Raw genomic sequence first — 21,765 nt, 5'->3', positions numbered from 1 at the left:
TCATTTGATGCAAATTATTATTATTATTCAACCTGTTACAATAATTCATCGATTTTAAACGATACAAGGAAAAAAAGTTATCAAAATTACCAGCTGTGAATATTACATCTTTGTAAAAAAAATTTTTTTTTCAAATTAACAAATTAACTGCAATTCTCATTTCATTATCAGTAATAATTAAAAATACAACAATCCTTAGCTTATACAACTCCAATGCGATTCACTTTATAGGTGCTTTCGAATAATTCCAAACATCGAAGTAAGTGAATATTGTCTTTTGAATTATAATAAATGAAGGAAACATGGCGGACTCAGCGGGCAATTGGTGTCTTATCGAAAGTGATCCAGGAGTTTTCACAGAGTTAATAAAAGAATTTGGTAAATTTTAATTTCTTATTTTATAAATTTGTTATATATACATGCTTTGAAACTAATATGCGTATATTTATGTTGCAAACATTTACATTAATAGGTGTTTTGTGTGGTTACATTTTGAAGTAATATTTTAAGCTAAAATTAAGTAATTTTAATGTTGTTAATAGGTTTTTTCCTTTTTAAGGCGTTAAAGGCGCTCAAGTAGAAGAACTATGGAGTTTAGATGATGAACAATTTGATAACTTAAAGTAAGTGTTCAATTTATATGATATAACCTATAATTGAATACAATGACAGCATTAAATGACAGTTTTATGTAGAATGACTATTTTATTTTCGAGGCAAATTCAGTACGCAAACAGCAATTGACGATAAACAGTTTTTAATCAATATTTATGTAGAACAAAATTAAGTCTGATTTCGAAAATTGAATATACAGTTAATACTCACAAATGTGAATTTATACATGTTTCTATTTTTTCATTTACTTTTTTAGACCCATTCATGGTTTGATATTTTTATTCAAATGGGTGCAGGATGATGAACCTTCTGGAAGTATTGTTTTAGATAATAGGTTGGATAAGATATTTTTTGCAAAACAGGTACCATTTACAGTTTACATCAAGTGTTATATCTTCACAATTTATAAAGTATAGTATAATGTAAATTACTGATTTTTATACCTTCTAGGTGATAAATAATGCTTGTGCAACTCAAGCCATATTAAGTGTACTACTAAACTGTAAACATTCTGATATATCATTGGGGCCAAATTTGGAGGAATTCAAAAATTTTTGTCAAAGTTTTGATGCTAACATGAGAGGTCTTGCTCTTAGTAATTCAGATGTGATAAGAGAAGTACATAATTCTTTTTCAAGGTATTTCTTAGATTTTTATTGGTAGCATAAAATGTGAATTATTTGAATCATATAAAATAATGATTCTTTATTCCAGACAAACATTGTTTGAGTATGATTCAAAGCAAGCGTCCAAAGATGATGATGTCTTTCACTTTGTTAGCTATGTACCTATTGATGGACGTTTATATGAGTTAGATGGATTGAAGGATGGACCAATGGATTTAGGACCATGTCCACCTGGGGATCAGTGGGTTCAAGCAGCAAAACCGATAATACAGAAAAGAATAAATAAGTAAATGCTTTTTACTATTAATTTTTTATTTTTTGTATTTTGCACGTTATTTATATAATCGATATTTGTAGATATAATGAGGGAGAAATTCATTTTAATTTGATGGCAATAGTAACGGATAGAAAAACGCTTTACGAGCGACAAAAAGCTACGGTTTCTGATCCAGCAGAGTTAGAGCGTTTGCAAACATTAATTGAAAAGGAAATTCGAAAGTCTAAACGATATCAGATCGAAAATATTCGAAGAAAGCACAATTATTTGCCATTAATAATGGAGTTACTTAAAATGCTTGCCAAGGAAGGTAAACTAGTACCATTATATCAAAGAGCAAAGGAAAAGGCAGTGGAAAAAGAGTCCAAGAAGAATAAAGCTTAAACGCCAATATTGTGAATGTATGAGAAACACGATGGAATGTATGTATAATGTATAAACATCGGTAAATAAATAATCATATCTTTTTAAAAAAATGTGTAAATACAAAATAGAACTTTTTATTTAGAAATATAAGAATTATAACTATTATAATTTTACAGATAAAATTCTAAATTAAAATTCAAATGCATGCAATATTTTTTACAAACTTTGTATTTACCGCATTTTGAGTAGACTTAATTAATATTCACTTAGATCCATATCCACAACTTTCACTTCTCCATTATCATATGAAAGCCTAGGTAGGAACTTATCAGTCAATTCATTTTGTATCTCAGCTATCCTCTCCTTGTATAAATATTTATTGATTCCTACAAAAGTAAAAAATTATAATTATTATTGTAGAAACAAAATTTTATATTAATAATTATTTAACTTTGTGAACTTACTGTGAAAATTCTTTGTAGCAAGTTTTATACCAGCCTCTGCTACAAGGTAATAAAATGTTCTACATAAAAATATGGTAGTGATACCGTCAAAGTGTTTTGCAACATCGGGCCAAATTATTTCTCGCGTATGTGCAATTCCTTTTGTGTATATGCTACAATATTTTTTATGTGGTTAGTGAAAACACTATATTAAAATTTGTATTTATCGTACTAAAAATTATTAACTTACTATTCAATCAGTTTTATCTTTATATCATTTAAATAAATAGGCTCTGGACAAAATAATTGCATGTGCAACTGATGTATCCAGTACATTTTCAATACATTTTGTTCTATATTTAATTTTTCTTCTAATTTTTGCCAAATTACTTTTGGAATAGTTGCATCTTTTAAATCAATTAATTCATCACACAATGTTATATCCATAAGACATTCTATAAATTTGGCAATTAAAGGCAATGTCCACTCAATATCTTTTAATGCTGTAATAAAATTTATTTTCAATTTTATTGTATCCATTTTATTAATAGTTTTGTTTCTTAAAAGACACTTACGCTTTTTCTCTTTATCTTTCTTTATTTTTCTTAACAATTGGTAACGTAACCAAATGGAATGGTGCGAACGTCCTAATTCCCTAGCTAATTCACAAAATCCTGAGTTTCTATTGTTTTTTGGTTGTTTATTTTTCATGTAAGATAAAATTTTATAATCTTCGTCCAATGAATATCTATGAATATATCAGATTATAGCAAACAACACTAATGAAAAACATTAAAATTTTTAATAGAAATCACCTTTTATAATTTTTGTCACGATTAAATTGTAAATACTTGAATCTATTATAAACACTGAACAATGATCTCCATGGTAATCCATTTGCTAAAAATTGAAGGAAGTTTATCCTCTGTTCTTTGCTTCTCATATAAAATGATTTATTGTTTTTTAAACAAATAAATGGCTTTACATGTTTAGGATCCCAGCTATGAACCTATATAGAAGGAAACTTATTAATAAAACAGAACCATTATAATATCAATTATACATACTTCACAAAATTTTTTCCAATTATGTAAAATGACTTTATCTTCATTAGGAGTAAATACTCCTTTTTTAATTGGACCATATTTTAAAAATTGTAGCCTTTCTGTTTTAGATATTCCTCTTGAGGCTGCTCTTTGTTCAATTTTATGTTGGTTTGGTACAACATGTATAAGTTGTACTTTTAAATTATATAATTTCTGTAAAAATAAATAACATAATCAATAGAATAAAATACATACAATGTATTTTATTTAAACTTGTTTACTTTTATAGCCTCTTTAGGTATTTTATCACTCTCTGTTTCTGTTTCTAAATCAATATCCAATTCTCCTAAAATATCCTTTAAATCATAGGTATCTTTATCCTTGACTTTTAGTTCTTCAGTAAGCTCTTTATTACCATTTAATTGCAAGCTTGCTTTACTTGCACTACGAGTCCTTCTTACATGGATTTTGTTTTTATGATCAACATCTTCATCAACTGTCTTACATTCTTCTTGGTTTTCAATAAAAAGAGGATCAACTAGTGGATCTTTGGACATTTCTACATTATATTCATTGTTCATGGTACTGTTAACTGTTGAGGTAAAAATATCTGCAGGCACTTTAATGTCTTCAAAATCCATCACAGAATTTAAATCATGCAACATATCAATAGGTTCCATATCGGGTAAAACATTATTACTTAAATCTGATTTAAACGTATCGGACAACTGATCATAATCACTAAGATTAAGACTACTTTTTCTCTTTTTTCGACTGCTAGGTGTATTACTACTTAAATTATATTTTCCTTTCTTTGATGATATAGGTGTTTCTAATAAAGATTTAATAGTCTGAGAATTCCATTCCATCATACTTATACCTGAAATGAGAGGACTAAAAACATCAGGACTGTTCACATTTTCCTTTTTAACACTTCCTGCATTTAAATCATCAGATACAATATTCTTCTTTGGAGTTTTACATAATTCTTCTAATTTACGAACACTAATTATTGAATTTTGACTATCATTCTTTGCTTTAGTATCTTTTTTGCTGTATTTTACATTTGTATTTTCCTCATTAGATATATTGTTAAATGTAACACTGTGCCTTGGACTTCGATGTTTTTTATTATCATTAGGTGTATTTAACGTATCCTTTGTAATAGTGTTTTGTACACACGTTTCAGCTTTTTTGTCAGTATATTTCACAGATCTATCTATTTCTTCAAGTAATTCATCATTTATCGCATCGTCATCATCAGATATACTCGGATTTCTTTTTCTTTTTCTATACAAGTTGACACGCTTTTTATACAATTTCGATACAGGCATACTGATTTCTGCAACAAGTATATATTTAATTCTACTATGAATATTGTATATTATCCCTGAATATTAAGTAATAATTGCAGAAAGCTGTAAATTTTTAATTTTGCTTCATATATATTCTAAAATAAAGTTAAATATGCAGCAATACATTATTTGAAATGTTTAAATCTTTAATTATAGATTTAAATAAGAAAAATGTGATGTATTACCGTCAAATAACAAAGTATACTGTTAACATTTGTAATCGTTACGCATTGATATATGCGCAAGGTTATGTTCCGTTTATTGATTAAAAACGTATGAAACACATGCAATAAATAGCGCACAAGCATGCAATAAACGATGTAAAATGTTGTTCACATGAATTTTCTTATTATCTACGCACCGATCACGATATTCCTAATCGGCAGTCTCCTTCGCCATGTGAATGGTGTGCGAACACCTTCAATAACTGGCGGTCAAAATAAAACACTTTAAAGGAAACATCCTATTCGTTGGTTTCAAGAAACGAATGAATCTCATGAGCCAATAAGAATTCAAACGGGAAACGGAACTTTGACGGATGTTTATCATCAGTTTAAATTTTAATTTATTAATTTACATTACTACGTTCACGTATTGTGAAGCGTTAAAATTCTTCACATATTACTCGTTATATTTGTTTAAATCTTGTTACTGACTTATCGAGCTTTAAAAACGAAAAATTTACCCATAAATATTATCAGGTATTTTACGATGAATAAAGAATTAAGTCAAATATATTACTATAACATGAGAAAGGAATTGGATTTATATTAATGAATATTGAGATGGTAATGAAAATGAATAGTTTAAAGAAAGAACAATAATTCAGTTGTTAAATTTATTATAAAATTATGAATTACTATAGAAATATACATACATTATTTATTTATTTACATTCACAGTGATTACACATTTTTTTAAAAAAGTAATCAAATGTTTGTAAACTATTATCTTCAAGTTTATTCATAGTTGAAGAGAAGGGTTTCCTTTTATAGTATAAACTATAATAAAACAATTATTGTATACAATGTTTTACTATAAAATAACAATATTAACAATAACAACAATATCTGATACCTATGAATCAAATGCAAATTAAAAAAAATAAATATATTTTGGAACTAATAACGAATTTTACTAAAAACAGAATAATTAAATAGAGTAATGTCATTTTGTACTATGTGTATGCATATAAAAAAATTTCTGTTATATTGTTCTCAGCAACAAATATACGATTCTTTTACATCTATTTTCAGATAATTTTTATGAATAACTAATACTATTGTTACTCGTGTTTTCTTCGTCACGTATCTAGTATTTGAATTATTAAATTCCATAATTGTTTTTAATACTACTACTGCTGCTGCAATAGTATTTAGTCCTCTTCAAATACTAGTATTCGAATTATTTTTGGAAAATAATGGTAGTCGATTCTCGCGTGAACCTCGTCTGCAGCCATTTTCATTGTTACTTGTCGGTGTCATTCGCCGTTGTGTCGTTGATAATTCTCTGAAAAGAAAAAGACAATTATCACAAAATAGCCTTTATGATAAGCTTTCTTTCAGCTTAACAATCGCAGGCTTTGCAAGTGGTTGTTAAGATGTAACATAGAAGCTTGTAAGAGGTTCATTTTTAATTCCGCATTTTTATATTAATTTACCGGTGAATAGAACTCTGACGGTTTCTTCGTGGCCAAAGATGAAAGGCGCCGTATATCAAAGGGTTTACCAAACTGTTGCTCATGCCGAAGAAGAATATTCCGCTTTGCAATTCTTCGCTGAGCTGTAAATATCGTATTTTACTTATTTATTTCAAGAATTATACTTATGGATTAAAGATACTTCAAATGAGTACGTTATAAACGTGAACAATTTTATTGTAACTGAATTAAACAAAATTTATATATTTTATGATATTTTTATGGTAATATCAATATCAGTAATTTACAATAATTTTACAGTATAATAATATGTATTTAATTTTATTTAAATTATCGAGCGATAAAGTTGTTTCATAACTTTTTAATGTGTTTCAAACATTCTACTTGTATAAAATAATATTTTTATATTTTGTGCAAATACATAAATAAATTATTTAATGAAATTGTGGAGAATAATTTTTGTTCTCCAATTCAATTCGACAATTCAAGATTTTGAATTCTAGAAAAAATAATATACTTACGCGTTTGTCAGGATTAAGGAACATAAGTATTATCATCATCGTGTAGTATGGCGTCCACCAAAGGACAAAGGCGGCCACAATTACCACACTGATTCTCAATGATTTTACTTTTGCTCGATGCATTAATTTTCTTCTATTTATGTTTATGTTTCCATTCATGTGGTACATGTTGTTGTTGGTTAATTCAAGCTTGAACATTCGTTCGCTTCCTAAAAGTTATTCGTTAAAATTGTTAATATTTGTCTAAACCTAATATGATGATGTATAATTTTTAAATTTGTTGAACATGTTAATACTTATATAATTTTAAAAAAGACGAATAAAACTTATATCATTGATGTATAGTGTAAATTGTAAATTTCGAAGTTTAATTTGTAAGTTTCTGGATTTGCAAATTGTTAAATTTTTTAATTTTCACCTATCTAAATTCCGTACTTCTACATTTTCAAATGATCAAATCTCTGAATTTCTTATATCTCAAATTTTCAAATTTATTTACTTAAAAATTTTTAAACTTCAACTCCCCAGATCTTAAATTTAACTTCTAAATTGTTATGTTCTAAAGCTTTCAAATTCCTAAATTTATAAATTTTTTAATTTTTAATTTAATTCTGAAATTTCCAATTCTTCAAATTCCTAAATTCATAAATTTATAAATTCACAATCAGTATATGTAAATTATCGATATTTCAGTACGATCGATAAATATTCATAATACTAAAAAATTGGAAATATATGTACACTACCATCCATAAGTATTCGGACAAAAGCGAAATATGCATTCGCGTTGCATGAAAGTTATTCAAGTATTTGCAACAGTAACTAAAATCGATTTTTTTTCTGCGAAGGTCAGAATACTGGAACGTTTTTCGATTGATAATTCTCGTTTGGAACTCATATCTCGATGAAAAAGAAACTACAGATGAACTAAACCGAAACTGTCGAGTGCGTAGCGTTACCTCCATTCTTATCTCCATTGAGGGAACCTAAACATCTACCAACAGTTTACAAACACTTGAAACATATCGAAGAACCCTCTGAATACATTCTGCACCATAGAAATGAAACACAGTAGAAATTAAAATTTTTTTTAGAATCGAAAGCGTTTCATTAGATTCACAAATTTGGACTTTGTACTTCTGGACATGAATTTTACTTTCACACTTTCATTGTATAATTTGTACTTAAAAATTAATTCTATTACGTTATGACACCTCAAAAAAGATAATAATAATTATTACAAATGATATGATAACCCTAAATACCTTTCGTACAAAGTTCAACTATGTTTTATGTAACGAAACCAAGTGTCCGGATACTTACGGACGGTAGTGTACGTATATTAATCCCAAAATTTTCTGTAAATTTCGCGCTAAATTTTCATTTTAAAATATACTTACTGGAGATCGTAATTATCGTAGAAACATAGGTGGTGATAAGAATGGCTAGAGGAAGGAGGAACATAAAGAACAAACTTAAAGATACATAGAGTTGTTCTTGCCATGTTTCTGTGTAGAAACCGTGAGTCACGCATTGTGTGAATTCTTCAATAAATGGTCCACGAGCTACGTGAAATATAATAATCTGTAAATGAAAGCAAATAAATGATTTTTATTTCAGAAAATTTATATTAGATACATTACATCAAATTAAATGGCTGCCGTTGAAACATAGAAACTCTTTCGTGATTTGTTAATATAAAAGTATTGTAAAATACTATGTGTTGCATATCAATTTAAAATTTGAAGTTTGGTGAAAATTATTAGAAAAATTTTTCGTTAACATTTTCAATACAAAATGGCATTTGATCATTTATAGTTATATTATATGTACTTGAAAGACGTTCCGCCATATTGATCTAAATTGTGATCTCGGTGGCGGTAAAATTCAAATCTATTTACATGAAGATAAGTTTGCTTAATAAAATAACAAAACAAATATTAAAAATCTGTTGTAAATATTCTAACAAATATTAGACATTTTGTTTTCAATTGGGAACATTAGTATAACGCTACATTTTTAAATTAAAAATTAGCACAGCTTTGCATTTTTTAAGCAATGCATTATACTTTTTAATTAAACAGTACAATACTACATTTTTTAATTAAATAGTACAATGTTACATTTCTTCATTGAACATAAGTACAAGTTTCAACTATTTAATAGTTTTAAATAGATCTAAAAAAATTCCAAAGTAATTCTTATTAATGAAAAACAAAATCTATAAACAAGAATATAAAAAACAAATTTTGTTTCATAACTCAAGAAAACCACTAAAGAACATATTACAAAATCAAATAAATAATAGAATAATGAATTGTTTACAAGAAATGCCATAAAAAAATCGTATAATTTGATTATGCAATTTTTTTTTTTTTCAAAAATTCCTGAGTAGAGAAACAGTTACATGTGTGAATCACAGCCATCATTTACAATTGTAAATTGCAGTTGCAAATTTAAAGGAACTTTTTAAATCTAATTTAGAAATTTTCGGGCAATTTTTAAACAAAAGGAGCTTTCAGATTAATATCTCTGAAGATAGTCGCAGCGTTTCTTCTTTTTCCGAAAAGTCTTAGCGAACGCGTACGCGCTCGACAAATCACCTTTCAATTGTAAACAATTGCTCGGCCGTCGCTCATTTTCCAGCAATGTGACGGAAATTTCGACTAAACGTTTTCGGACGGAAAATTTATCGTGTTCTTCTAAAGAAGCTTAACTTTATCGAAGTATGGATTGAAAGAATCGTTCGGCCTCAATGAAAAGAATTTGTGAAAGCAACAGGCGCATGGATTATCTGAGCGCCAGTTTATCTCGGTCGTCAAGGTACACAAATCCTTCATCATTTTTTCATTCTTTCTATTCCGATATTAATAAGTCCTCTTAATTTCGTATTTATGAAAATTCTCAGCCTCGGTTTTCCATTATTTGTATTTTGATATTAATAAGTTGTCTTGATTTAGTATTTATGAAAATTCTCGGCCTCCGGTTTCTATTCTCTGTATTTTGATATTAATATCTCTCATACTTTTAGATTTATCTAAATTATTCTCTGGTATTTTTACTCATTCTGTTTCGTGAATTAATTCACGATCTCGGGGGAACATCAAGGATCCTTTTAGAGGAAGGGGTGTAGAATTTTAATATTTTTGTGAGTAGGCGGACTTAACATTTTTACGGGGCAGTAATTAATCTTCGAAAGTAAAAGAAATTATTTCACGAAAGAAATTTTGTTATTGAAACGAAGCTATTGAAAGTTCTTCCTAAATAATTGCAGAAGTACAATAAATAAATTAAAATAAATATTTTCTGTGCAATGTCAGGATCTTAGTTTTAGACTGTTTAGATATGAATTCTATTAAACTTACACGTAATTTCTTTATTTAATCAAGTTAAATTAATGTCGTTATAAAATCGCATTGACTCTTTATTATATTTCTAAAAGACTATGAAAAGTGATGAAATTATCAAAGGTTAAGTTATTAAACTGTCAAACTATAAAGAAGCGATTACACGTGTACAAGTTATGACAACCTGTGAATAATGATCGATATTACAAATGAAGCCAGAATGTAAATATCCGAGTAAAAAATGACAGCTCTTTCCAATAGGTAGCTAATTATTTTGTACAGAGTAATTTTTCATTAATTACAACAGTTCACTTAATTTCTCCTCATCGAGTGTGCAACACAAATTGCACATCATCCGATTGATTAATGGTTGCATTATACGAGATCTTTTTTTGGATTGTTACATAGTTTTCCGAATGTCATTTAAGCGACATGTCTAATTAAACAGATACAAGATAAATGAAAGACCGAGTTTTAAATGATCCGGTATGAGTCATTCAAAAGTTAATGAAAACTGCATTTCCCAAAGTACTATTTCGAGATAGTATTCAGTACTGTTTCTAATATATTTATACTCTTGGTATAGTTCGAAGACGATACCGCCATGGTGAACGATTCGGCTAAAACTCTCATGCTGATCATCTCGGCTATCAGGAACCTCCGTGAGCTGAAAGGCTCGAGCTCGAAAGAAATTCTGCATTATATTTCAAATGTTCATAATATTGCTCCTGATACGGCACGTCGTCAGGTTAGTCTTCTTCATGATTAGAGCATTAATAAGTTGTTATTTATTAATATTATACATGTTAACATAACGGAGGTTGTAACAAAAATTGTTTTCTAACGTACTCAAAAGGAAACATACCTCAAGTTTACATCCGCACTGATAACAGATCGAAATCTCATCAACTTAAGTAGTCGAATTTAATCTACCATAGTCATATACTAGCTTAATATAATCAAACACATTCATACATTGGGTTAATTTAACCTAACCTAGTCATACACTAGCCTAATTTAATCTAACCTTGTCATTCACTAGCCTAAATTGACCTAACCTAGTCCTGCATTAGCCTAATTTAAACTAATCTAATTACACAGTGGTTTAATCTAATCTAATCTACGTCAGTCTAATCTAATCTAACCTCTGTCATACACTAGCTTAATCTAATTTAACCTTGTCATACACTAGCCTAATTCAATCTAACCTCGTCATTCACTAGCCTAAATTAACCTAATCCAGTCATGCACTAGCGTAATCAAAACTTACCTACTTACATACTGTTTTAATCTAACCTACCCTAGTCTACATCAGTCTAATCTAATCTAACCTTTGTCATACACCAGCTTAATTTAATCTAACCTAGTCATACACTAGCCTAATTTAATCTAACCTTGTCATACACTAGCCTAAATTAACCTAACCTAGTCCTGCATTAGCCTAATTTAAACTAATCTAATTACACACTGGTTTAATCTAATCTAATCTACATTAGTCGAATCTAATCTAACCTTGTCATACACTAGCTTAATCTAATTTAACCTTGCCATACACTAGCCTAATTTAATCTAACCTTGTCATTCACTAGCCTAATTTAATCTAACCTTGTCATACACTAGCCTAAATTGATCTAACCTAGTCCTGCATTAGCCTAATTTAAACTAATCTAATTGCACACTGGTTTAATCTAATCTAATCTACATTAGTCTAATTTAATCTAACCTTCTCATTCACTAGCCTAAATTAACCTAACCTAGTCCTGCATTAGCCTAATTTAAACTAATCTAATTGCACACTGGTTTAATCTAATCTAATCTACATTAGTCTAATCTAATCTAACCTTTGTCATACTCTAACCTAATCTAATTTAACCTTGTCATACACTAACCTAATTTAATTTAACCTTATCATACACTAGCTTAATCTAATCTAATCTTGCGATTCACTTGTCTAGTCTAATTACCCTTGTCGTATACTAGCCTAACCAAAGCCAATAACGGTATTTTAATCCTAGCCTAACCCTATCCCTATCGTAATTTGACCACAACCTCATTCAAATTAGATTCAAGAACCATAATCTAATTCTAGATTTAATCTGTATAGTATCACTCGAGTATGAACTACCAATAAAACATTACAGATCTAATTAAGCGAATAAATAAACAAGTACAGTATTTATCAAATTCTGCAATCCAAAGTAAAAAACCTATGAATCCGTCATTTCGATATGGTAATTTTAGAATTAACATTTTCAACAAAATGTAATTGCATTTGTATTTATTTAATAAATAAATAACGCAATATATTACCACATATTTTCAGACGCTAACAGCATTGAAGCGCGGCGTTGCTTATGGAATCCTAAAGAAAAATGGCGGCAATTACATCCTGCCAACCAGCAGCGAGATGAAGCTGCAAGAGATCGCGGAGCAGGAGGTGAACCTGCTGGACGTTTGTCGCAAATCGAAGCTGCAGAGGAAAATGGGTTGTAAATGCAAGAAACGACGCAGACGAAGGAGGAGGAGGAGGAGGAGAAAGCGGAAGTTCTGTAGATGCAAAAAGAAGAGGAAACGAAGGCGCAGGAGGAAGAGGAAGTGTAGATGCAAAGTGGGAAGCAGACGAGACATGCGTCGAGCAAGACGAGTCATAACACCTCGATCCGCTGACGATACGCAAAAGAACAAATCGATAGAATTGCCACTTGAAGCTTATGAGGCCAGCGAGCGTAGTTCTGTGACTACATTATCCTCCATAGCTGATTAGAAACGCGCAGTAAACTTTTATACGGTAGGTTATAAATCTTGGGACTAGTTTATTTATACTTAGAATATTTGTAATTTGTACCTTTTAAGTTATTAAATCTTTAAATTTTTGAGTTAGAAAATTTTGGAACATTTATGAATTTCTACATTTCCGAATTTCTTTATTTTGTTATTAACAGATTTCGAATGGTTGAACTTTTAAATTTTGTAGTTATTGAACTATTAAGTGTCACTGAAATGTGTCACAAAAATCGCTACCAAAAATGAGTAATTTTTAAACTCAGAAAGATCGACAAATAAAAATACACTTAGCTCAATTGCCGAATAACAGACTTCAAAGGGAGCAAGTGTTCCCTGTTAGAACAAACGATTCCGATGATTGTTTCTTCGATAAAAATCGCACGGGGGTTAGGGGATAAGTAGCGCGAGCGTTAATCTCGTGGGGGTGACAATGCAGAGCTCGAAGTAGCAGCAATTTATCCGGGTAACTGTAATTTATTTTGTTGGACTGATGAAGCGGGTTTGCACGGGATGGAAGAAATTTAGTAGAAGGAAAACTGTGACGAGCGTAATTAGCAAGAAATTCGCGGGAAGAGCGTTTGTTGAGAATGAAAAATGGGAAAAGCTGGGTAGGCGTGGTGGATGAAATTTGCTGAAGCAAAAAGATCAAAAAGTTGGGAAACAAAGTTGCAAGGATTAGCGGTTGCGAATGCGGTTTAATCCTTCGTTGCACGACTTTTTCAATTTTGCTCAACAATAAATCGATCTGTTCTACAATCATTATACAAAGTGTTACCTGTAACGCTACTCACGATTTTTCTTCCACTTGCAGCCACCTTACAAAAGAAAATTTAGGACAACATTCGCAGGGTATGAAGTGCACAATAAATCTTAGTAAAGCAAATTTTGAAAATGGTTTGTTTTCTTGGCAAAGTTAAAGTCATCTTGGGTTTTTTAAATAGGAACATACATTTTTTTTATTCGTAGCATTAGAGGACATTGAGCTGAATTCAAAACACATGTTACATGATATTTTTATTAACATGTTACTTAATTTACAGAAGAGGAAATGTGAAGTACTTAGCTTTTGACTTTGGTAATGTAACCATTCTTTGATTCTGAAGAGATTACTGAATGTAAACACGCGACTAGAATGTAAGAAAAATACACTTTATTTAATTACATGTTCAAAATGCTGCCTTCTATCACGTAATATTCCGGTCTCTTACTTCACATTTCCACTTTTGTAAATCGAGTAATATGTTAATAAAAATATCATGTAACATGTGTTTTGAATTCGTCTCGATGTCTTCTAAAGCTATGAATACAAAAAATGTACGTTCCTATTTAAAAAACCCAAGGTGACCTTAACTTTGCCAAGAAAACAAACTATTTTCAAAATTTGCTTTACCTATATTTATTGTACACTTCATACCCTGCAAATGTTGTCCTAAACTTTCTTTCGTAAGGTGACTGCAAGTGGGAGAAAAATCGTGAGTAGCATTACAGGTAACACTCTGTATATCCTCTTGAAATTTCAGCCTGTATCTACAATAAATAATTTTTGTGCATAAAATAAATTTGTTAATGTACAGAAATTAGATTCATAGTTATAAATTAGTTTGTTTTTAACTCGGTTGCTCTAGTTGGAATGACGTCTGTAATTTAGCATTTCAATTTTAATAATTCATAAACTCCTATTTTGTATGATTACGTAAATGTGTGACAAATTGTGATTGAAAAGGAGAAAAGTGGTTTCGATAATTATGATGAGGATAGAACGTGAGGGTCACTTATGATAAATTATGATAAGTGGTTTCTAACCTACAATGTAGTTGCCGTGTGACGTGCATTTTTTATTGTCTTTTTCTAAATCCATTACTCTAGTTGTGACGTCTATAATTTTGCATTTGAATTCCAAATTCATCAATTCCTGTAATGTTATATGAATATGAAAGAAATTATAATTATAGAAGAGAAAAATATTTTTGAGACTTATGTAGGATATTTATGTAAAAAATAAGGAATTTGTTAGAATACTTGTATTAATTAATTATTTTATATAACGTAACACAGTGTACAAAGGATTAAGAAAATATTTTTTCTACTCTAATTGATTTTTGTGTTTTGCAGCACAGCAAGAGTAATTAGCCGAGTCGTCGAACTCATTAAATTATCGTCAAAGAAGGATTCAAAAAACGACATCTCATCGTGGAAAATTTATCGAAGGATTATTTTTGGACGTATTTATATAATTATCAAGTGTGACTTTCTATTACTAATTTTTATTATTTTATATAGACACGTGTCTCTTCAAGTGCATGTTACGCTTTATACATACTGTATTGTCCAGGTTTGAGAATTATAATTGTAACGATATTTTTGGAAGTAAACATGTACAAATTTTTCAGTTTGAGTTTCAATGATTTTTATTACGATTTTTCTATTTCACTTTGCTGAATTTGGGAACTTGAAAATATTTTCCTTTTAGCATTTGTGGTGGAGACAGCTTCTAAATTTCTAAATTGCTGAATTCGTAAATTCGATAATTGTTTTTGAAAGTTTCTGAATTTAAAAATCTATTACATTGGAAACTTCCTAGTTCATATGTTATTTAATTTGTCAATTTGAAAATTTGCAGATTTAAAATATTTTCAGTTTGAAAATTAAAAAAATTCCCCATTTGGAACTCTGAAAAATTGAACAAATCTTTAATAAAAATTTGAAACATTCCCAACCTCAAAATATAAGAAACGACAAATTCTCAATCTCAAAATGTAAGAATTTGAAAAGTTTCCAATCTCAAAATGTAAAAATCGACAAACTTTCAATCTCAAAATCTAAGAATTTAAAAAATTCCTCAATTTCAAAACTTCTAACCCTTAGTTACAATATAATTCCGTTAATTCACAAAAATGACCTACATCCGCCATCTTCCATTCAACGTCCTTCGCCAAGATGCTGCAAACTGCCAAGATATTTTCCAATTAGCTTCACTTTTTAAATTTAATATCTTTCTTATTATATTACAACGAGAATGTCTGCGTTCATGAAAAGCTGTCAGTGCAAAATGATATTAAATGTACGAGAATGAGCACTGCAGTTTAAAGGGCACACAAGACCAGAAAAAATAATCGTTAATCCGTCGCAATGAAAAAGGGATCTTAATTGACGCGAAATTAAACGAAACCTTCTCTGTAATCCGTTTGAATTAATCACGGACCACGGATAATTGGATTAATTACGACTATTAATTACGGTAACGAAAAACTGCCGTGATGCTCATCAAAGAGATTTGTATCGAATATTAAATTTTCAATTTCTGGGTTTTATTTCAAACCGGAACAATTTAGTACATCAAATTGTGCAAAACAGTTTCATTTCATTTCCATTAGCCAATTTTAATAATAACCTATGAAATTCATCGTTTGTCGAAAAATTTTGACTGGTGAAAAAATTTATAACAAAGGTTTTTATGACGTATCGTAAATGCAGTTGTCCATCGACCACTATAAATTTTCAGTTTTTTTCATGTTTTTCGTAAAATGTTCAAATTGTAATGATATTAGCTACTAACATAAATACTGTACATAACATTATTAACATATGTTAATATCTTGTATTTCCTTTCCTTTGGTCACAGCAGCATGCTCCGTATACATCATATGCTTTATATCTTCATTTTCCCAAATATCTGTAATTCTTTTCAACTCAGATAATGTTGGACAGTTGTAAACTAGTCTTTTGAGTAGGCAGACATTTTCTATGGCATTCAAATTTCACCTGACGCGCTATCGATACTTGAGCCTAACATAAACGCTCGCACGGCCCTTAATCGCTCATCACCCACACAATTTATTATCACGATAGTAACAAATTGCTATGTATATATCGATATCAACGTATTTAGTAATAATTTGCATGACCCAAGACAATTTTTTGTATATGACATAACGTTATTAGCCATAAAAGTGAAATTTTCGTTTGTGGTCCTAATGCGATGGCCAGGGAATATACTACAGGATGTCTCACAACTAGTGTTACTCCCTGAAAGGGGTGGTAGAGAATGTCATTCTGAACAAGATTTTCCTTTGCAAAAATGGGGTTTGAAGCTTCGTTTTTGAATTATTAAGTATGTATAATATACTATGTGTACACTATACGTACAGTATAATAAATATATAGGGTATCTCACAATTAGTGAAGGTCCCTGAAATGGGGGATAGCTGACGTGCTTCTAAGCAAGATCTCCCTTTGCAAAAATAGGGTTTGAAGTTTCGTTTTTGAATTATTAAGGAAAAACACGGACCAATTAGCGCGAGGATTACGCATGCGCAGACGCAAGAGCGGCAGTTTCGGATAACGCGTAGTTATCCAACGCGTGGTAATTCGACGCGTAGTAATGCAACGCGTGGTAATCCTGCGCGTAGTAATCCAACGCGTAGTAATACAGCGTGTGGATATTCAACGCGTAATAATCTAGCACGTGCATATTCAACGCGTAGTAATTCAACGCGTAATAATGCAACGCGTGGTAATTCTAAGCGTAGAAATCTAATGCGTCGTAATCTAACGCGTAGTAATCCAGCGTGTGGATATCTAATGCGTAGTAATCCAGCGCGTGGATATTCAACGCATGGTAATTCTAAGCGTAGGAATCTAACGCGTGGTAATCTGACGCGTAGTTATCCAACGCGTAGTAATACAGCGTGTGGATATCCAACGTGTAGTAATCTAGCGCGTGCAAATTCAACGCGTAGTAATTCAACGCGTAATAATGCAACGCGTGGTAATTCTAAGCGTAGGAATCTAATGCGTCGTAATCTAACGCGTAGTAAACCAGCGTATGGATATCTAACGCGTAGTAATCCAGCGCGTGGATATTCAACGCTTATAAGACCAACGCATAGTAATGCAACGCGTGGTAATTCTAAGCATAGGAGTCTAGCGCGTGGTGATTTAACGCGTAGTAATCCAACACGTAGTAATCTAACGCGTAATAATCCAACGCGTAGTAATCCTGGCGCTCTGATTGGTCCGCGTTTTCCTTAATAATTCAAAAACGAAGCTTCAAACCCTATTTTTGCAAAGGGAAATCTTGCTCAGAATCACGTCAGCTACTCCCCAATTCAGGGACCTTCACTAATTGTGAGACTCCCTGTACATGTATATTATATGGTATAATCATATGTATAGTATAACAGTATATGTATACATGTACATATATGTATATTATAATAAATATATTAAATTTACGATATATTTATTTCCGCATTAAGCAGAAAAGCTTAAAGGCACAAAATTTGATATTTCAATAGTTTTAATTAAAATGTAATTAAATTTTTAAATAATCAATATTGACGAAATTATTAAAGGCCTCTGAAATTCTGTGAAACGAAACAGTTAATTAAAGCGTCTATATAACTTTAGTGGTTAATTAAATTTTCTATAAAATACTGTTCAATCTTCAAATTATGAATCAGTAAAATTGTTAAAAGTTTTTTCAAATATAAAATTTCATGAAATACAGAATTAATCAGATCACGTACTGAATATTCAGTACAAGAATATTTTTATGTCACATTTTCTCCCATTTTATTGAAAATGTAATTCTCCAAACAACAAATTGATAAAATTCGATTTTAAAAATGATTTAGAACTGTAATAAACAGAGAATATTACTTTATTCGTTACCATATTGGATTTTTAATACTAGAATATTTTTATGTACATAAAAGTTTCCTTTTTCAATGGAATTTCATGTTTAATTAAATTTTGTTTAAAACGGGTTAATCCTTTGAGTTACACATTGTCGAAACGAAACGCTGAAAAAGTATAATACAGTTATTAAAATGATTTGAATATTCTGAGAATACAATAAAATCAATTTGCATAATACACAGATTTATTTATAAAATTAATTTCTGCATAAAATATTTTTCTTTCGTAGTAAAGTCTATTTATTTAATATACGTACTAATTTATAAAATTAAGTTCTTCGTAGAACTGTTTTGCTTCTTTAGAAAATTAATTTAGTATAAAAGATATATTATACAAATTTCTTTCAAGAACTTTGTTTATTCTTTATAAAAATTATTTTATGTAAAGGTTGACTTGTAAAAATGATCTTTTAATAGAATGGTTTAATTTCTTCGTAAAATCTATTTAGTACAATAATGAATTTATAAGAATTATTTGTTTATAAAATTTCGTTCATTTTTTATAAAATTTATTTCATAGAAAAGTTGATTTATAAAGTTACTCTTTATGTACATATTTTTTAATATGTTATAAAATTTTTATAAAATGTCATTCATTCTTCATAAAGTTAATTTATTAAAAATATAAAAATTAATGTACATACTTAATTTCTTTATCAGGTTTTGTTGTTCCCTCATAAAACCTATTCAGTACAAGAATTAATTAATATGATCAATTTCTTTATGAAATTCACGTATCCCCATAAAACCCCTTTAAGAAATTTCTTCCTGAAGCAGTCTTAGATCCCTCCAAAATTAATTTAGAAAATTCCTCGCAAAATTTTCGTCTTCATTAATAAACTCCATTTAATAAACTTCACATCAAATGTAATTTATATTCTATTATACATACGTTATAGGAGAAAAATATTTCACGAAATATTCCATAAAATATTTTCTAAAAAGTAGAATAATTTATGAAATATTCCATAGAATATTTTATAAAATATTTTCTTTTATTCTTGAACGAATTTATCGAAAAAACGCGTTAACAAAAGACCAATTGAAACCGAAGACCCGGTTATAAATATTCACACACTCGCAGATTTATCGTGTTCGAATAATCCATAAAACGGTTCACGAAACGAACTTAATTAATCCGGACGATGAGCAGGCAATTGGAAGCTATCCAGCTACATTGAAAAATTATCTTACCGTTAAGTAAGAACCTCGGTAAGGTTAACGAGGATATTTTAAATTAGCGTACCGAATGCGTTAATTAAGCGTGGAGTTCGATAAATGCTAAGTTGTTCGGGGAAAAAACAAAACGGAGCAGAGAAACTGGTTTCCGTGACATTTTTTTTTCGTCTCGACATCTGTCTCGGTATTATACTAATGGATTAGCTTTTCTATGATTACCGATGTAACGTAATTACTTGTTATTTAGCAACGGCTGTTATGTGAAAATTATTTACATTCTCGGTCGAAGAAGTGTTGACACACCTAGGTTCGTTGAATTAATCGTCACTTTTGATTGAAATATTGTCATAGTGTGTACTTAGGCATATTGTGCTAATTCTGTAGGATGTGTAATATGATTATAGTATGCATGCACTAATTGGCATTATAATTTAAAACTATTTCAGAGGGATTTCAAGATTTGATGTATGATGATTTATGAATTTTTTAATTTTTGAGGTACTGGATTCGAAGTAGATAACTAGGTTAAATTTTGCAATTTTTCAGGTTTTCAGTTTTAAGTTTTTTAATTTTTCAATTTCTCAATTTTTCAATTTTCCAATTTCCCAATTTCCAAATTTCCAAATTTCCAAATTTCCAAATTTCCAAATTTCCAAAATCCCTATTCCCCAATTTCCTAATTTCCCAATTTCCCAATTTCCCAATTTCCCAATTTCCCAATTTTCCAATTTTCCAATTTTCCAATTTTCCAATTTCCCAATTTCCCAATTTCCCAATTTCCCAATTTCCCAATTTCCCAATTTCACAATTTCACAATATCCTAATTTCGCAATATTCCAAGTTTTTAATTTCCCAATTCCCCAATTCCCCAATTCCCCAATTCCCCAATTCCCCAATTCCCCAATTTCCTAATTCCCCAATTTCCCAATTTCCCAATTTCCCAATTTCCCAATTTCCCAATTTCCCAATATCCTAAATTCGCAATATTCCAAGTTTTTAATTTCCCAATTCCCCAATTCCCCAATTCCCCAATTCCCCAATTCCCCAATTCCCCAATTCCCCAATTCCCCAATTCCCCAATTCCCCAATTCCCCAATTTCCCAATTCCCCAATTCCTCAATTCCCCAATTTCCCAATTTCCTAATTTCCTAATTTACTAAATCCCCAAATCGCCAAATTTGCAAATTTCTAAAGCCTCAAATCTCCAAATCTTTAAATCTCTAAATTCCCAAATCTCAAAATTGTCGTATATCAAAATTCTCAAAATCTCAGGATTCCAAAATCCCAAAACCCCAAATCCCCAAATTCCGAAATTCCCAAATCCCCAAATCTCCAAATCCCTAAATTCTCATAATTCCAAACTCCCAAATCCTCAAATCCACAAATCCCCAAATCCCCAAATCCCTAAATCCCCAAATCCCCAAATCCCCAACTCCCCAACTCCCCAAATCCCCTATCATGAAATCACTAATTCCATACATCCTTAATCTCCAAATTTTCAAATCTTCAAATCTATCTACATATCAAGTCTTATACAAAATATTTGCGATAATCGCAATGCAATAAACTTAGATGATGTAATGACAGAGAAGCAAAATGCACCTCTACTTTTTTCATCCACTGTACGTCCTCGACATTTATTTAAAGAAAAAAGAAGGACAAGCAGGAACCAGGGGAACTTTTAATTTATTCGCGAAAGTATTCGTCGGATTTCTGCTGGCAACCGAATGTCAGCTGCTATAAATTGGTTTTTAATTGCGAGGGAACGAGCCACTCAACTGGTTGGTTTCACGGATCGAACTTCTCATTTGGCTCCGAGTAGACGAATTTTCCGAAGTTCGTTTGAA

General features: G+C 30.1%; 4 protein-coding genes across 13 annotated transcripts in view; 2 read left to right on the top strand and 2 right to left on the bottom strand.

Annotated features, from left to right (window-relative positions):
* The first annotated feature begins 219 nt into the window (after positions 1-219).
* On the top strand, positions 220-1,994 carry Uch-L5 (ubiquitin carboxy-terminal hydrolase L5). Its single transcript, XM_003705632.3, has 6 exons — positions 220-378; positions 560-623; positions 872-977; positions 1,066-1,253; positions 1,330-1,527; positions 1,599-1,994. The coding sequence occupies exons 1-6, from the start codon at positions 303-305 to the stop codon at positions 1,900-1,902; spliced, it is 936 nt and encodes a 311-aa protein (XP_003705680.1). The 5' UTR covers positions 220-302; the 3' UTR covers positions 1,903-1,994.
* Positions 1,995-1,998: 4 nt separating this feature from the next.
* Positions 1,999-5,195, bottom strand: LOC100883596 (uncharacterized). 3 transcript variants are annotated; one of them, XM_076529067.1, is made up of 9 exons: positions 5,090-5,195; positions 4,254-4,715; positions 3,655-3,965; positions 3,395-3,586; positions 3,143-3,336; positions 2,903-3,075; positions 2,578-2,830; positions 2,349-2,500; positions 1,999-2,270 (listed from the first exon to the last, which is right to left on the bottom strand). In XM_076529067.1, the coding sequence occupies exons 2-9, from the start codon at positions 4,705-4,707 to the stop codon at positions 2,140-2,142; spliced, it is 1,860 nt and encodes a 619-aa protein (XP_076385182.1). In that variant the 5' UTR covers positions 4,708-4,715; positions 5,090-5,195; the 3' UTR covers positions 1,999-2,139. The 3 variants fall into 3 exon arrangements, with proteins under 3 accessions (XP_076385182.1, XP_012146274.2, XP_012146273.2); XM_012290884.2 differs by having other exon boundaries at positions 3,655-4,715; XM_012290883.2 differs by having other exon boundaries at positions 3,655-4,715; positions 4,914-5,167.
* A 486-nt stretch (positions 5,196-5,681) lies between these two features.
* Positions 5,682-21,765, bottom strand: part of Crzr (corazonin receptor) — a 30,157-nt gene continuing 14,073 nt past the window's right edge. For 6 of the 7 annotated variants that reach the window (XM_076529068.1, XM_076529070.1, XM_076529073.1 and 3 more), the window contains exons 4-7: positions 8,310-8,493; positions 6,910-7,118; positions 6,389-6,510; positions 5,683-6,237 (exon numbers count right to left, since the gene is read on the bottom strand). In XM_076529068.1, the coding sequence (XP_076385183.1) occupies positions 6,114-6,237; positions 6,389-6,510; positions 6,910-7,118; positions 8,310-8,493 (639 nt within the window). In that variant the 3' untranslated portion in view covers positions 5,683-6,113. Of the gene's footprint in view, positions 6,238-6,388; positions 6,511-6,909; positions 7,119-8,309; positions 8,494-21,765 lie in introns of all 7 variants that reach the window. The other variant, XM_012290882.2, reaches the window with a different exon arrangement.
* Positions 9,487-15,429, top strand: LOC105663235 (uncharacterized). Of its 2 annotated transcripts, none has more exons than XM_076529075.1 (4): positions 9,487-9,732; positions 10,843-11,004; positions 12,580-13,044; positions 15,158-15,429. In XM_076529075.1, exons 2-3 carry the CDS (start codon positions 10,861-10,863, stop codon positions 13,018-13,020), a joined length of 585 nt encoding a protein of 194 aa, XP_076385190.1. In that variant the 5' UTR covers positions 9,487-9,732; positions 10,843-10,860; the 3' UTR covers positions 13,021-13,044; positions 15,158-15,429. The 2 variants fall into 2 exon arrangements, with proteins under 2 accessions (XP_076385190.1, XP_012146271.1); XM_012290881.2 differs by having other exon boundaries at positions 9,497-9,732; positions 15,153-15,429.

The sequence above is a fragment of the Megachile rotundata genome, chromosome 2, assembly GCF_050947335.1.
Source record: "Megachile rotundata isolate GNS110a chromosome 2, iyMegRotu1, whole genome shotgun sequence".
In the NCBI taxonomy this organism is placed as follows: domain Eukaryota; kingdom Metazoa; phylum Arthropoda; class Insecta; order Hymenoptera; family Megachilidae; genus Megachile; species Megachile rotundata.
The sequence above is the reverse complement of the archived record's forward strand: the minus strand, read 5'-3'. Positions and strand labels throughout refer to the sequence as shown.